Genomic DNA, 17517 nt, shown 5'->3' on the forward strand with positions numbered 1-17517 from the left:
GCAATGAAATGAAGAAAGAAAAATGTAGGGATGAATTTAAGAGTGCTTACAGGAAAGCGCTGCAGTTTTATTTGTTTTGCTTTGTTTTCCTGACTCAGATGCTGATCTTACCATTGCCCTCCCCACTGGAGTGTGATCCTGAAAGTGGATTGTGGTTAAAAGCGAGCTCTATGACAACCTTAAACTCCAGTAATACCCTGTCCTCCACATTCTATCTCTCAGGTATCCCTGGCTATGAGGAATTTCACCACTGGATATCCATTCCATTCTGTCTCCTGTACCTTGTTGGAATCATGGGTAACTGCACCATCCTGCATATTGTTCGGACAGACCCCAGGCTCCATCAGCCCATGTACTACTTTCTGGCCATGCTTTCTCTCACCGACATGGGCATGTCCATGCCCACCATGATATCACTCTTCAGGGTGTTGTGGTCCATTTCCAGGGAAATCCAGTTCAGTACCTGTGTGGTCCAAATGTTTTTCATTCACACTTTCTCCTTCACGGAATCATCTGTGCTCTTGGCCATGGCCTTTGACCGCTACGTGGCTATCTGCCACCCTCTACGATATGCTACCATTCTCACCCCAAGACTTATCATGAAAATTGGAATTGCAGCCCTGCTTAGGAGTGCCTGTGCCATGATTCCACTTCTGGCTCGGCTGGCCTTCTTTCCTTTCTGCCACTCTCACATCCTTTCTCATTCATATTGTCTGCACCAGGACATGATCCGCCTTGCCTGTGCTGACACCCTGTTTAATGTTATATATGGGTTGCTTCTTGTTGTTGTGCTGTGGGGAATGGACTCTCTGGGTATTTTTGTGTCTTATGTGTACATCCTTCACTCTATATTAAAAATTGCATCACGTGAAGGGCGGCTTAAGGCTCTCAACACGTGTGCGTCTCACATCTGTGTTGTACTCATTTTATATGTGCCTATGATGGGGCTATCCATTGTCCACCGTTTTGCCAAACACTCCTCCCCACTGATACATATCTTCATGGCTCACATCTACTTATTGGTTCCACCTGTGCTCAATCCAATCATCTATAGTATGAAGACCAAACAGATCCGCCAAGGAGTCCTCTACCTACTTCTCCGCACAAAAACCGGTTCTACTATGTCTTAAGGCATGACCTTAGACATTGATGGCATCAATCTAAATGATGTAAACATATACTTATTTGTCCACACTAGGTATGCTGGCATCACAGTTGTGAACAAAATAGAAAGAGGAGATATAGAATCCACAGAGTATCAGGAGAAGTGCTTAAAGGAGAAAGCTGGGGTCCTTGGGACTATACAACTTAACATGTGCTTCATAAATTACCTTTAAATATCAGTATATGTAGGTGTTGAGTGTTTTAGAAATCATTTCCATCTATTCCCTTCCATTTCTAATCCCAACCCTCCATGAGCACTTACCCATTAAGTTTTCATTAAATATATTAAAACCAGGGGTGCCTGTGTGGCTCAGTCGGTTAAGCTTCTGACTGTTGTTTTAGGCTCAGGTCATGATCTTCAGTTTGTGAGATTGAGCCCCATGTTGCGCTCTGCGCTGGCAGCATGGAGCCTTCTATGTTTTCTCTCTCTCTCCCTCTATCTCTGCTACTCCTCTGCTCTCTCTCCCTTTCTCTCACAGAAAATAAATAAATAAATAAATAAATAAATAAAACTCATGTTTCTTTGCTTCTTGATACTCTGTAGTTGTTTGGAAATCTTATATTGCCCTTCTTGTTATAACAATGTGTTTGTATATCTGCTATTCTTTCATTCTTCAAGATGGAAAACATTTTATCTTGATATAAGAGCATATTAGGGTTCAAAGCAGAACTTATCAATCCTTATTGTGAATCAGCATCATATTTTAAAGTTTATACACATGTCTGCCCTACTAAGAAATTTAGTTTGCTCAGGAATAGAAAAGGCCAACTGCATATTTTTTTATTCTCTTAATTTTTAGAAATAATTTTAATTTTATAAAAATTTGAGACTCAGTAATTTTTGAAATACCTCAGCTACCATGATATGATGTCAATGATTATAATCCATTGAGTAAAATGTATCTTAATAATAATTTAGGACATACTATTTCTTTAAGTGTAAAAAAGTACTGGGGTGCCTGGGTGGCTCAGTCGGTTGAGTGTCTGACTTCAGCTCAGGTCATGATCTCAAGGTCTGTGGGTTCAAGCCCCATATCCAGCTCTGTGCTGACAGAGCCTGCTTCAAATTTTGTGTCTTTCTCTCTGCCCCTCCCCTGCTCACTCTCTCTCTCTCTTTCTCTCTCTCTTTCTCTCTCAAAAATAATGAATAAACATTAAATTTTTTTTTAAATAAATGTAAAAAAGTACTATCCTTGGTATTCCTGGCTATGAGGTATTTCACTTATGTATCAATATAACTCACTAGGTGTAGCTACTTATAAATTTGTGGTAGCAGGAAACAGCTACAGATTCAGGTCTCTTAATTTTATCTAGAACTCCTTTCAATATACAAAACTATCTTTCCTTATAATTCTGAAATTAGCTAACAAATGGCTGTGCATAGGGCTGTGTAGAAAACTTGCAAATGTAATTGAATTTTCTAGTTTGTCTGGCTATACTTGTGCAAAGGCAAAAAGTAAGCAAAGGGTACAAATAAGATTTTAAAAAATGTGTTATAGTTCCCAGTATTCGTGTATTTGTGGAAGTCTTAATAATAATCTATTTTTACCTATCTTGTTCTACCTAGTATAGGAACTGTGCTTTGAAGAGTTTGTTACTTGTAAAAATGAATATATGCTTGGTATAAAAGTGACACCAAGTCTTTATTGAATGTAAATGATTAAATAAATGAATCAATCACTGATACTTTGGATATTAAAGAAAATCGAGGAAAAGATTTGACATGTCATGAACCCCCATGTCATCTAATAAAAGAGATCTTACTAACTTAAAATTAGTGTTTCAAATTTCAGTCATATGGAGCACATCTACAATTTATTTCTGCTCCCTGGTTTTCACTCAACTATGTCTGTTTGCCCTTTTATCCTGTTTCTTGATTCTAATTGCCAACTGCCCCTGTCCTTTTAGCATATTCACCTTGAATAAAAAATGTCAACTAAAAATAAAGCTATGTAAACATCAAAATTAGATAATATTTGTTGTAATAAATAATTAAATCAAACTGATAGGAAAAATTAAAATTTTGAGAATGAGCATTACCATCAGCCACACATTGTATATGTAACATTCAACTATTGCTAATCATCTTTAAAATTAGAACTTCAAATTCAAAATATATTTTGACCTTTCCTAGTCTTTGTGCTCTAAAAAACGAAGTCTTACTAGTTTTTATTTGCTAACGGAAATATGTTTAAACTATTGCATACTAAATTTTGCATTTTACATGCCAATAAAACTATTTTAAATGAACACCTACATAGATAATCTAAATTTTGAGTTTACAAATTATTATTTACTATACTCACTTCTTAAATTTATTATTAGTATTACATTATATTCATAAAATATATTTTACTCTAAACATTTAGAAACCAGATATATTCAAAATTAAAATATTTATTCTCAGTAAAATACAGTTGGTAGGGAGATAAGTGAATATAACAATGAATGAATGAGTGAACAAGGTTGTATTAGGAGTTGAGAACAGAAGCATTATCCTATTTTGGAACCTTAATGAAGGCAGGAATTTAGTCTTCTGGCAAGCATCTGGTGCTCCAAAAACAAGAAGGTCTCTTGTTCCTGCCTAGAATTGCAACAATACGACTAAAGCATCTTTCTCACTTGTACGTGGATTTATAAATTAGGATACACTATTACTCATATTATCTTGTTTGACAAAGTCTTGAGTGGTTATTTGCCTTTTGAAAGCATTCTCTGCCTTCTTGCAGAATCTGTAAGATAACCAGAAGCCAAAATAAAAATTCATTTGTGTATTTGAATCCCCTATCATCAGGCAAATATGCAATGCAATTATTTTCGTAATGTCAAATGTTATCTTATAAGTTATACATTAATTATCTTGATGCTGCAGAAGGCTCTTGGTGGCAAAACACAATGGCAAGAAAAAAATAGTAGAGAAGATCACTATCCCTTTTGTCATCTAAGTATCTGGCATTTTCTTCTATACAAAGCATTGCACTGCAAAATACTTCATTATCCCACTTAGCCATTCAGTTATTCAATCTGATATCTTAAATAATAAAAGCATAATTTCCTTATAAAACGTATATTATCATAATTACCTGGTTACACATAGAATCTAGAAACAGCCATATACATTTGTAAAGAGAATGATAACAATATAAATATTTTCAAGACACTCCATTCAATTAATTCAACCACTAGACCATTTATTATGCTCATGATGCAATTTTTTATTCTCTTATGCCAGGGGTAGATTTTAGGTCTTTTATTAATTGACAGGTGAATATTCTCTAGAGGAGAAAAGGGATTACACGCAGGAATTATGACAGATAGATTTATAGATGATAGTTTGTCCCAGCTACTATAGAATGAAATTAGTAGGAATGTTTGGTGTGCAAAAACCAATAAACTAGAAAAATTGCAGGTGCTTATATAAAAGAGCCAAATGAATCCAGTGAACATAATCTTGACCATTTGCCATGATTTATCTTTTTTGAGAATTTCCCTGACACAATTTCAACGCTGTTAATCAGAATATTAAGTGCTGTAACAGATTGATGCAGTTTTAACAATATGACCCAATATGGGGCAATTAGCCTGGCTGTGTCCTTCCTGAGTCACAGATATTTAAATTGCTTGAATGTATGCCATGCCTCATACTGTTTTTCTGTTTACTTAATCTAACCAAAGTAACTTTCATTTGTGTGTAACCAAAATAATCTTTATTACACCAAGGTATTAAAGGAGATAGCAACATTTTCTGAAAGATAAGGGAAAGTTTTTTAAGAGGAAAGGAAAGAAGTATTTAAAGTATAGGTCTTATTTAATACATAAGGACATAGTAGGGAGTTTGTTACATAAAATTATTAGCATTTGACTTTTGACTAGGTAATGCATTTACCTATTTAACAATATTTATTAATTTTTTTTTATATTCTAGGTTCTGTGGATGTAATGATGAAGCTGGAATCTGAACTAAGCCATGACTCACAGAGTTTACATTTTGTCCTGTCCATAGCAAATTGACATAAAGGAGGAATTGTGTATTTAAAAAGGATGTTTAAGTCCCCTGTGCTTACAGTGACATTCCACTGATTTTTACCTCATTATGTTGAGATATTCCTTGATGGTACTGAAGCAGTTCCCTATTAGCTTCCTGTTTACCCTACGTCGTCGGGAAGACAGCATTTAGAAATGTGACTATTTTAAGCTCTATTCAGAGGTTAAGTGTTTTGGGAATGGATCTGCCCAGGTTGATTCAGACTTGACATTTAAGCCTGATCCCCATCCTGGACTTACCTATTCCTTGTTGCTTCATAACCTTTGAGTCATTTTGGTTTGTTACAGAGCCCTAGTACATGCATCCTTATCTCCTTTGTCTTTACTCCATAAACAATGGGGTTCATAGTAGGTGGCACCAGTAAGTAGAGGTTTGCCAGGAGGATAAGGACATGCTTGGGTACATGATCTCCAAAGCGATGGGTAAAGAAGGAAAAGAAGGCCAGAGTATAAAATATCAAGATGACACATATATGAGCTCCACATGTTGCAAAGGCTTTTGTCCGGGCTTCCCTAGAAGGTAGTTGGAAGACTGTTCTCAGGATTAGCCAGTAGGACAGGGAGATGAGGACAAAGTCTAGCCCTGTGGTGAGGAGAGCAGCAGTGAGCCCATAAATGCTATTGAGGGCAATGCTATTACAGGCCAACTTGGCAATGCCCATGTTCTCACAGTAGGTATGGTGGATGATGTTTTCCCGGCAAAAGCGTAGCCGGAGAATGAGGAGGACACCAGGAGTGACCACAGCCACACTCCGAGTCACCAGAGCCAGACCCACCTTGCTAATGAGAGAACCTGTAAGAAAGGTTGCATAATGGAGTGGTGTACAGATAGCCACGTAACGATCAAAAGCCATGGCCAAGAGAACAGCAGATTCAGAGAGGAACAGAGCATGAACAAAAAACATCTGTGTGAGGCATGCAGGGAATGTTAATGGGGAAGGACCCTGCCAGAAGATAAGAAGCATTTGGGGCACTGTCACAGTACAAAGGAGAACATCATTGAGTGCCAGCATGGCCAGGAAGAGATACATGGGTTCATGGAGGTTCCTGTCCCCAACCACCACTGCCATAACCAGGCCATTGCCTATCACAGCCAGAAGGTACATGAAGCTGAAGGGGATGGAGATCCAGATTTGGAAGTCTTCTAATCCTGGGACTCCAGTCAGCAGAAAGGCAGTGAGGTGAGTGGATGTAGAATTGGATATTCTTGTAGACAGGTGGCCCAAGTCTGTTACATGAAAATTAGAGAGAAAATAGCTGGAGTAAATATTAATAGAAAACACATTCCTTCATCCTAGTTAAGATCTAACCATTAATTCTGGGATAAGGAAGTAGAAACAGAATAAAATCATCTGAAAAAAATTATTAAAAATCTGAATGAGGGTGCCTGGCTGGCTCAGGCAGTAGAGCATGTGACTTTTGATCTTGAGGTCTTGAGCCTGAGTTCAAGTCCCACTTTGGGCTTACAGCCTACTAAACACACACAAACACAACAAAAAAAAAAACAAAAAAAAACACCCCCCCCCAAACCTGAATGATTATGGGCAAACCACTTCCCTTTTATGGGGCATCTTGTTCTCTCTGAAAAAAAAATATGAATCAGAACACTAAGTGGTAAACCTTTATTTTTGTAAACTTAATTGTTACAAACACATGATTTATGTATATGTCTTTTGAACTTTCAACTGTGCTATGTATATAGTTTTTGCCTTTCTAACTTGATAATAATTTATTAAATACCAAAAAGTAATTTGTATTTATTTTTTCTATGTAACACTGAATAGAAGACTTTGTCAAACAATATTCCATTGTTTGACAAAGTTAACGGGAGGACGTGGGTTCGATGGTCAACTAATACATAATGAGTCAGCATGAAGATTCCAATTCTTATTTTCCATCCTGATGGTGTGAGTGATGTTTCCTTGGTTTACTTTTTCTACAGTAAAGAAAATGTTTTATTTTGCCTCTCATTTCAACTCTTGAAGACAATAGTTTAATTACCATGAAATTTAAACTGCTTTGCTAAAGTTGTAGTGTTATTCAGACCCTAACAAGCACAAACATTCAAGGATCATGAAATGAAGTCAAGGAAGACGAAGACAAATGAAACTCCAGAGTACAGAATGTTCTCATTCAGAGCAAGACAGTCACTGAAGATGTCAAGGCCCATGATTATTCAATTCCTATTATTGAAAGACCCAACCGCAGAGTAGAGTGACTAAAATGTTCACATTCACAAACAAAAGAATAAGATCACATTTTAGCAACTTTAAAAAAAAATTTAATGTTTACTTGTTTTTGAGAGAGAGAGAGACAGAGCAAGCGAGAATGGGGGAGGGGCAGAGAGAGAGAGAGGGAAGCACAGAATCCGAGGCAGGCTCCAGGCTCTGAGCTGTCAGCACAGAGCCTGAAGCAGGGGTTGAATCCACAAACCAGGAGATCACGACCTGAGCTGAAGTCAGATATTCAACTGACTGAGCCACTCAGGCGCCCCCACATTTTAGCAACTTTTTAAAGTAGCAGCAGTTCTTACTTTTCACATATCAAAAAAAATTTGAATAAAAATAGATTTTGTAAAAAAAAAAAAAAAAAACACCTCAAATATCTTTTCCCAGGGCTTATAAAACACAAATTCAATTAGTCAAGTTTGTAATCATATGCAATACTTCTGGTAAAGGTACCAAGTATGTTTATAAACACTTTTTGACTGCAAATCATGAGAGGTTTCAAAAAGATGGATAATAAATGCTGTTTTCACTAAAAAGAACCACCAAAATCTAGAATCTGCAAAGGATCCACTTTTCATGTTACACCACCACGAGGATGGAAAACTACACTGTAGTGCAAGATGTCTGTCATCCCTTTAATTGTTAATTGAAACCCTTTTCAGATTATCCCAACCCTTAACAAAGAAGTAGGACACATTATCACATGAGTTAATAGATATTTATTCTAGGGGTGCCTGGGTGGCTCAGTTGGTTGAGCGTCTGACTTTGGCTCAGGTCGTGATCTCGCAGTCTGTGAGTTCGAGCCTCGCATGGGGCTCTGTGCTGACAGCTCAGAGCCTGGAGCCAGCTTCTGTTTCTGTGTCTCCCTCTCTCTCTGCCTCTCCCCCATTCGCGTTCTGTCTCTCTCTGCCTTTCAAAAATGAATAAATGTTAAAAAAAAATACATATTTATTCTATTGTCCTTCACACTGTCCTCACTCTCTCTCTCTCTCTCTCTTCCTCTCTCTCTCTTTCTCTATTGAGATGATGAAGAAAAGACAAAATTTTTCATCAAAAGGCAAACACATAGAAGAGATGAAATGGTTTTTAATGCAAGTCCAAGAGAGAATTTTTGAATGGTTGTTTTGGAGGTATAACCACAACTTTAATTAGCCTGGTAAGATTGAGGCTTTGCTTCTTTTATCTGGTTGTTTCCCAGCAGTGCCTGGCTTTGCCATGTAGCAGTCACACAGAAAATGTCAGCATATTTAAATAGAAGACATATCACATTTCAGCACGGGGATGGGCAATATGGCAGTAATGGTAAAAATAATAATTATATAGATGTATTAATGCTTACCATGTGCTAAGCATTTTCTTAAAACTCATTCTAATCACTTTACATAGATTATCCATTTTTTAAAAAATTTTTTTTAACGTTTTATTTATTTTTGAGACAGGGAGAGACAGAGCATGAACAGGGGAGGGTCAGAGAGAGGGAGACACAGAATCTGAAACAGGATCCAGGCTCTGAGCTGTCAGCACAGAGCCCGACGCGGGGCTCAAACTCACGGACCGCGAGATCATGACCTGAGCCGGAGTAGGCCGCTTAACCGACTGAGCCACCCCGGTGCCCCTAGATTATCCATTTTAATGGTAACAACTACTATATGAATAACTATTGTTAGTATCTAATTTTACACAGAAGGGAACTCAGGTACTCAAGGACTTTCCCAAGGTCACATCACTAAGGAGTATGTAAATCCTGTTTCAAAATCAGGGATCTAATTGCCGCACCCACAGTATTAACCACTAAACTATGCTAACTTACCTTTTAGATGCATGAGTTTTCTAAATCATTGGGAACATAAAAATGCAGATCTTGAATTTCCTCTTAGCACTGTCCACAGTGGTATCCTTAGGTCTTAAGTAAAAAAGTCATGTCTAGCTTATAGAGATTCAGAGAACATGTGTATACATATATATACCACCTGCATTTTACATACATATCTATAACAACAATTGAAATCACCTCGGGGCCAAGAAGTCTTTTGGGTATTTTACCTGATGCGTGATTGTTTTTGCACCTGAGACCCATAGTTTGTATATGGATTAGCTGATTAAACCAACCTTTCACACTTGTGAAGTTATATTTCCCAATTTTGAAATGCATTGTGTAATTTTCCATCTCAAACCAAGTACCTGAGCAACATCTCTGCACTTTTTTGTTAGTTCAGTATGTAGTCCTTGAGGGATACTATTGCCTGACTATTCTGGAACAAGGAAATCTTTTTTGATAAAGACCAACTATTGAGGCTATTTTAATACATGTCCCTACATGGCTCGGTCTCCTTTAGTGAGATATTTTGAGGTTATTCCAAAGGAAAAGCACGTCAGAATATTTGAATGTTTGAAATATTCAAAATAATTGAAATATTTTAAACATTGAAGATTTAAATATATATATAATTACATATATATATATATATATTACTTATAAAGCAGTTTTAAGTTTATAGAAAAATTAATCAGAAAGTACAGAGTCCACACATAATCCTTTCACTACAACCCACCCGGTTTCTCCTGTTATTAACACATCACAAAGGTGTGATCCAACAGTTATAACTTATTAGCCAATATTGCCACATTGTTGTTAGTTAAAAACAATAGTTACATGTGACCTCACTCCTTAAGGTGTACATTTTATGGTTTTGACCTTGTCAAATGATGACATGTATCCCCTGTTACAGCATCATACACCACAGTTTCACTGCTCTACAAATCCCTTCTATTCTACATGTTTACCCATCCTCCTTCCAAGCCCTTTGACAACCACTAATCTGTCTCTATAGTTTTATTTTTTTCACACTGTCATATAGTTGGAAACATGCAGTATTGGTGCCCTTTCATATTGGGTTCTTTCCCTTAGCAATAAGCATTTAATTTCCTCTGTGCCTTTTCGTGGCTTAATAACTCATTTATTTTTACTGGTGAATAATATTCCATTGTATGGAAGTGCTACAGTTTATGCATTAACCTATTGAAGGACATCTTGGTTGCCTTCAAGTTTTGATCATTATAAGTAAAGCTTCTATAAATATGTTGGTACCAGTTTTTGTGTGTAAAATAAGTTTTCACCTCATCTAGGCCAATACAAAGGAGTGTCATCACTGGCGTGTATGGTAAGATTATATTTACTTTTGTAAGAGCAGCCAAATTGCCTTCCAAAGCGATTTTAGTGATACAGTAACTATCAAAACAAATATTCCTCCACCTGCATTTTAAGGGATGGAGGGCAGTCTGACAGGAAAATACTCAAGTGAAATCCACACTATGTCAGAAATAAGAGGCTTTTGGGATCAAAATTACCATAGTTTATTTGTTCCCAAGGATACATGATCTGGGACCCATTTTCTCCATCTTCTGGCTGGCCATCAACTTTTATGTCACAAACTGGCCCCATACATTGAGGGCAGGAAAAAAAGAAAGAGGGAGCCCACTCTAGACAGGTAAGTGGCAGGTTTAATAAGCAAGGGAACTTACTTATGAGGCTTATCTTGGGTGGCCACAAGATGAGTAACTCCATACACCAGCCCACAAGAATCTTAAAAGTTCATATAGAGGCCCTTGTGGAATTTGGTCATGTATAGCCTCCAGGCGGTCTCAGCAACATGTGACTCTCTCAAGGCTATGTCCTTGGAACCGGTCCTAGTCTGAAATGGTGGGCAGAATGTATATTCCAAAGACAGTGGAGTGGGTGAGAAGCCAGCAATTGCTTGGGTCTAGCTTGTGGGTTAACCAGCCCTCAAGTTCTCTTGATGACCTCCTTCAAAAATATGAACACAACATTGATAATAAAACAACTATGTGTTTCATCTTCCTTGAACTACATCTTCCAGAATTTTTCTATATCATTTCATTATGTTTCAATAAATATTACATGTGGTTTATCTATCAAAAAAAGCCTCCCCTAGATTATTTACAAACATGCCTGAATCCTACATTCTTGTCTTGTGCATTTAGGCATATTTTTATGCAGCTTCCTAAGAAAGGGAAGACTAGAGGAAGAACAAGATTGTGGAGATTGGAGTTCAAGAATTCTGATTTAGAAGTATTAAGTTGAAATTCATATTAGATACTATATGGAGATGTCAAGTTGTATGAGTAAAGAAATATAGGGCAGGGATGGTGATATGCACTTGGAAATTATCCGCACATATTGTTTGTGGTCATAGGAATAAATGTGGTCATAGAAGGAAAGACTATAAATATGTAGAAGGTAAAGGCAGAACAAGAAATAGGGGCCCTACAGATCAGGAGAAAATGGGAAGATATGTAAGGAGGTAGATGATATGAAGTATCTCCACTGATTCCCTTTTTCCTACCTTCTACATTCATTTCAACAGACAGCTTTATTTATTCTACCTTTAATTGATCTCAAATTTCATTTTTAAGTTTATTTTGAGAGAGAGTGAAAGAGTGTACATATGTGTGCATGTGTGTGTGTGTGTGTGTGTATACATAAGCTGGGGAGGGGCAGAGAGAAAGGGAGAGAGAAAATCCCAGGCAGACTACCCCCTGTCAGTGCAGAGCTAGATGCAGGGCTCGATCTCACAACTGTAAGATCATGACCTGAGTTGAAATCCAGAGTTGGCAGATAAGTGATTAAGCCACACAGGAACCCCCTGAAATATTATTTTGAATTTGTTTATTGTTGATTTCTTCCCCTTCAACAGATGTTTCTCACATCATGGGCTTTGTCTGCTTTGTTTATTACACTGCCATTTGTTAGAATATTCCCCTATTACCTAGTGCTAAAAAATAGTTGATTTAATGAATGAAGGAGCTGATTTAATGAGTAAATGCAAGAATGTGAAAAAAGTCCATGTGCATGGTGGTGGAATAAGAGATCTTAAAACTTCTTTGCAGGGTAGTGTTCAGAGCAGTAGATATGTGTAGTTTTGTCTTTCTTTTTTCTATATTTCTGATATATTCCTATCATATTTTCATAAAGAATTGATCTTCTTCATATCTTTTCCTAATCAGTATAACAATAAAAATAAGACATATATCTAAGAACTGGAAAATGGTTAAATGAAGTATAAAACATGAAATTAATGAACTGTTTTGCGACCCTTAATATTGTAATTCCAAAAACTGTAGCATTAAAAGCAGTCTTTACTACATAATATTTTCTCATTGGAAATCAGGAATTATGAATGTGCAACCATGTAAAAAATTATTATGTAAAGCCAATGTGATTACAAATTTGAAAGAATTTAGTGTGAGAAACAGATCTGTAAAGTATTTTTGACCAACAAATACACCCCCACTGAAAATAGTTTTATTGGGAGACAAATTCTACTAAAGAAGTCATCTGTTTTCTTTCCCTTTTCATGGGCCATTAATAAAAATAGTGGGAGAATAACTCTGAGGATTTGGTGCTATCTTCTGTTCAAGAGTCTCTGCTCCAGCATAGTTGGGTTCCACAGGGAATGCATGCACAGCTGGGCCACTTTCTTGGCTTCCCTGAGGCAGTTCTAGAACTATTAATATAGTTGTGGTTAGCTGAAAAGGCAGTAGATTATAATAAAGTCAGGTCAGCAGCTTCTGATGATACAGGACAAGTAAGATCAAGGATAACACAACCACTTCAGTGTCTCACTTTATCACTAAAAGTATGGAACATGAGACACCGAACACTTCATCAATGTCAGCAGGGTCAGAGAACAAAATAGCATTGAAGATTCAAATGTTCTCTAAGGCAATAGGAGGGAGGAAATAATGGGATGCTGATTAGTATCTTCTGTGAAGGAAATTCCTCATAAAATTGACAAGATGCCATAAAATTGTGGGGTTTTTTGTTTTGTTTGTTTTGTTTGTTTGTTTGTTTTGTATCTTTCTCCTTATTCTATCAATTCAGGTCCCGAGTGCCACAACACCTTACCTCTCTTTAGAATTCTCCTTTTCTCCAGCAGCTTTACACTATTCCCATCTGATCTTGTATCTAGGAAAGGCAGGCAACCCACCTGAGGTTTTCTGAGGGTAAATAATGGCAGTGAAAACAAAAGACATAAAAGTAGCAGCCCCTTGACCTCCTATTTAGTCAAATCCTAGGGCAAAGCACAGACATCAACATTGTTATGTACAACAGAATCAAGGATAACCCAAGTTATTTAAATATTTTTTAATCAAAGATCTGATAATGAAGAATTCTAGGCTGTGATACAGAAACACCTGGAAAGAGAGGGGTTGTATCAGTTTACTCTCTTTATCCAATTCTGTATCCTCAGGAAGGCTACCTGCATATGTCATATCTGCAGTGCATAATTATTGTTGAAGTGAGAAGCAGGGACTTTGTGATCTACTGAAAAAAAGTCAGTTCCTATAGTGCCACAGTGACACAGAGAAAACAATTCCAAGCAAGTATTGTACCATGTTTAATTTCATGCTAAATATTTTAATTGCTACTTTGCATTTGTAAATTTGCTTAATTATCCATTTAGTTTTTCTTAACTTTGATAGAATCTTAACAGATTTTGCCCTGTTTTAAATAGTATGTTCTTATTTTTTTTAACTGTCCTGCCAGATTCCACTTTTTAAAAACTTTCATTATTTTCTTATTCCTATTTCTCTAGAGATTATTGTTGGTGTTATTTTGAAATTCTCAATTTAATACTTCTTTATTTATTTCTCTTTTTTATCATTTATGTAATAAAACCAAAGAAGTCTATGATTTTACTACAAACTAAGAATCGGAATTTGCCATCCAGATGACAATGTTCTCATATTTTACAATTTCATAGGACTGTATTTTGAACTTGATTTACTCTTTCATTGAAGAGCTGCTCTGAAAAGCAAATTTAATTGCACAATGATGGGTGTGCTTTACTTACCCTTTACATACTTCTGTCTCCTTTCTAAACTATTGTATTTGCTGAAGTAAAACTAATATTCAAAATACATATTGAACTGTATATATTCAGCCAATTTCCAATTTCATTACCAAGTAATTTGAGATTTCCTTTTTTGTCTGTTGTCTTATGCATTCTCAGAGAGAAAGATCAGCCTATTCTCAGTAGTTGCTAACTCCAAAATTGAGTGATATATTTATTGTCCCCCCACCCCTCTCTTTCTGCCATCCTCCAGGCTACTAGGGTCTAATGACAAAACTATTTTGGACATTATTAGGAATAATATAGATCTTAGAGAAACCATAATCTTTATATTATATACCCACAGTGACTTATCCTACCTGATATTCCATACAAATGTGAATCATTGAACTTCCAAATTGTTTTTAATTCTATGCTTTAACTTTTCAAGCTCCTCATAAGTTAACACCAGGGGAACCTAATCGCATGCAGGGCATTTTTTTTTTAAATGTCAGAATTATTTTCTGAAATTGCTACAGTCAATATCTCCATTTTACCACTAAGGAAACTGAGGCAGAGAAGCGCCATAATCTGAGGGGCAACACAGATTGTAAGTGGCTGTTTTAGGATTCAAAACTGAGCAGTACGACTTGAGAGTAGTTGTCTTAAACGGTACCATTTATCACCTGTCTTAGAATTTTCCATATGCAAGGATATTCCATCTGCACCAAGACAGTGTGACATATAGGACAATAAAATACATTTAGACAATCGGAAATATGAGCAAACAGTTAACATGGTGCTTTCAAAGGAGAAGGTACAAAATCACATGTCAGCCAACAAAGTGTGGTCATGTAGTTCCTGACACCTGATAACCCACTTGTTTAGAAAACAGAAATAAAACAACCAAGGGAAAAATTCTCATGATCCTGAATAACTTCACATTGAGAGAGGTACTCTAGCTGCAGAAGAACTTGATAAAAGGCAGAGAGGGACGAAAAAGAAAAAGGACTCAGTTTTATAACAAGGCAGGTTTCCTGTAGCTGTCTTGGAAAGTAACCCGGGGCTATAGCACAGCTTCACAATTGCTTTGTGCCATGAGTCAAACTGCAGGCCCCGTGAAGCTAGGCATTGGTGAAGTCCAAGTTGTCCTAGTGCAAGAAACACTCATGTTTAGGGGGAAAATAGTTCCTTCTATTCTTGAGCCACTCCTTTTCTGGCTCTGGCCTCGTCTGTGTTGTCACTCTCTTGTCCTTACCTGTTGCAGTCACTCCCACCTTTTCCTTTCACGTCTGTGCCAGCCTCCTGTCTCTCCAGAAACTCTTTCTGGCCACCATTCTTAGAGGTCTTTCTCCTGCCAGGAGCCTCCTGTTGTTCCCTTTCCCGACCTTACTTCATTGTCTATAGTCCCCAGTAAAGAGAGGAGGAGTCCCGGGAGAGTTGACGGTGTTTGGACTCTCCTTTTAGTAGAGTACGAAAGGATTTCCCCCAAAGCAGTCCTTTGATGAGCTATTCCCCCCAGCTATGGCCCCTTTTATTTCCACAGGCCTTGGGCTGTCAGCTTGCTTTCCAAGACCTTCCTTACACTCTCTCAGCAAAAATACAATGTTACAGTATTTATGTTGAGGGTCAATAAGGAAACTTACTATGCTATGTTTATGCAAGGCATTGAACATCTCTAAAACAGGTGATAGAAAATGGGAGCCATGGAGGATAAGCAGTATGAGTTGCACGTTCGTGCCCCCCAATGAGGTGTTAGTGTGCCAGCACACCCTCAGTCCTGGGTGTGGTGGGGATCTGCTCTGTGAAGCCAGCCTGAGGAGAAGTGGTTGAGCTTTGGGAGCTACATGCCTGAGGCCTGTGGACTCCAACTCTGTTCGTGGTCTTTCCCTGTGGTTCACAGTCTAGCAAGGACCTAGCATGTGCAGCAGCAGCATTTACTGCAGGCAACATTCTCCAACCTGCAAGAGACCACCTGCCCTTCCTACTCATCCCATCCAACTGGGATCTTCTTCCTCTAGCTTGCTGTACTTTAGACCATTAGGATTTACCACGTTTCAGTAAGTTCTACTACTGAGGCTGATGCATTTTTAGGAATCTTAGATGAGTTGGCAAAGGTTCACATTTAAATATGCTAATTACTGGACGGTGTAGAGAGTGGGTTAGAAGGGTTTGTCAGATGGTCTGGGTTGCTGGGATCCTTGTTCACTTTTTCATGTATTTTTGTTTTTTTAGTAGTAGAGAAACAAGGTTTCTAGCTTATGCTTTCCCTTACCCACTTATTGAAATATATATTTTTTATGTTTATCTCCTTTGAGAGAGGAGAGAGAACTCACATGAGTGAGGGAGGGCCAGAGAGAGAAGAAGAGAGAGAAAATCTCAAACAGGTTCTGTACTGTCAGTGCAAAGCCCAGTGCAGGGCTGGAATCCATGAACCATGAGATCATGACCAAGATTTCAATATTCAGCATGGCTTGACATGAACCATGAGATCATGTCAAGGTTTCAATATTCAACCAACCGAGTCACCCAGGCACCCGTTAATGAAATAATGTACTGAATATGTTCCTTTGTCTTCCCTCCACAATAAGTCACTGAGAGTCTTAAGAAGGTATTTTGCCCGTAATATCAAGGAGAAAATTCTCTCTTCCCATGTACTTTATTTTGGAAACAGACACAATTTTCTTATTCATCTAAAGAAACTTCTGAGCTGATCTGGAAATGAATATAAATAGTAATTCTTAGGCAAATAAAAATAAACAAAATATTAACATTTTTTTTTGTTGTTATTTTACTTGACCCTGGTAGGTACAGAGATACAGAACACCAGCCCATGGAACAAAATGTGACTATTTGGCCAGACTACCTATGATTCCCCAAATTCTGTGAGATCAAGAAAATTATGTGGTCCATCCCAGTTCATTATAAGATGGGAATCATTTACCTTGGATCAGGGACAAGTGGGGCCAGAAGACACAAGCACAAGCCAGTGTTCCAGGTCGCCACATCGACTATCACTCCTAATACCTCCACTTCTCCCTCAAGTCACATCTATTGTCCCATTGTTGCATCCACACGACTCCTGAAACAGAATGCTACAGGCACCAGTGACAGTCACAACAAAGTTTATTACAATGAGAGGCAAGGCCGACCGATCGGGACCAACACTCTTGATAAGAGTGCGGCCCCGAACAGCCGGGGTACAGAGTTTTTATAACCGATCACAT

General features: G+C 37.6%; 2 protein-coding genes across 2 annotated transcripts; one reads left to right on the forward strand and one right to left on the reverse strand.

Annotated features, from left to right (window-relative positions):
• The first annotated feature begins 170 nt into the window (after nucleotides 1-170).
• Nucleotides 171-1130, forward strand: LOC102962374 (olfactory receptor 51L1-like). The gene has a single exon (XM_007089394.2). It carries the CDS (start codon nucleotides 171-173, stop codon nucleotides 1128-1130), a length of 960 nt encoding a protein of 319 aa, XP_007089456.2.
• A 4347-nt stretch (nucleotides 1131-5477) lies between these two features.
• Nucleotides 5478-16243, reverse strand: LOC102962081 (olfactory receptor 52Z1-like). The gene is made up of 2 exons (XM_007089393.1): nucleotides 16063-16243; nucleotides 5478-6436 (listed from the first exon to the last, which is right to left on the reverse strand). Exons 1-2 carry the CDS (start codon nucleotides 16241-16243, stop codon nucleotides 5478-5480), a joined length of 1140 nt encoding a protein of 379 aa, XP_007089455.1.
• Nucleotides 16244-17517: the final 1274 nt, after the last annotated feature.

Source organism: Panthera tigris, chromosome D1 (genome assembly GCF_018350195.1).
Source record: "Panthera tigris isolate Pti1 chromosome D1, P.tigris_Pti1_mat1.1, whole genome shotgun sequence".
Lineage (NCBI taxonomy): Eukaryota > Metazoa > Chordata > Mammalia > Carnivora > Felidae > Panthera > Panthera tigris.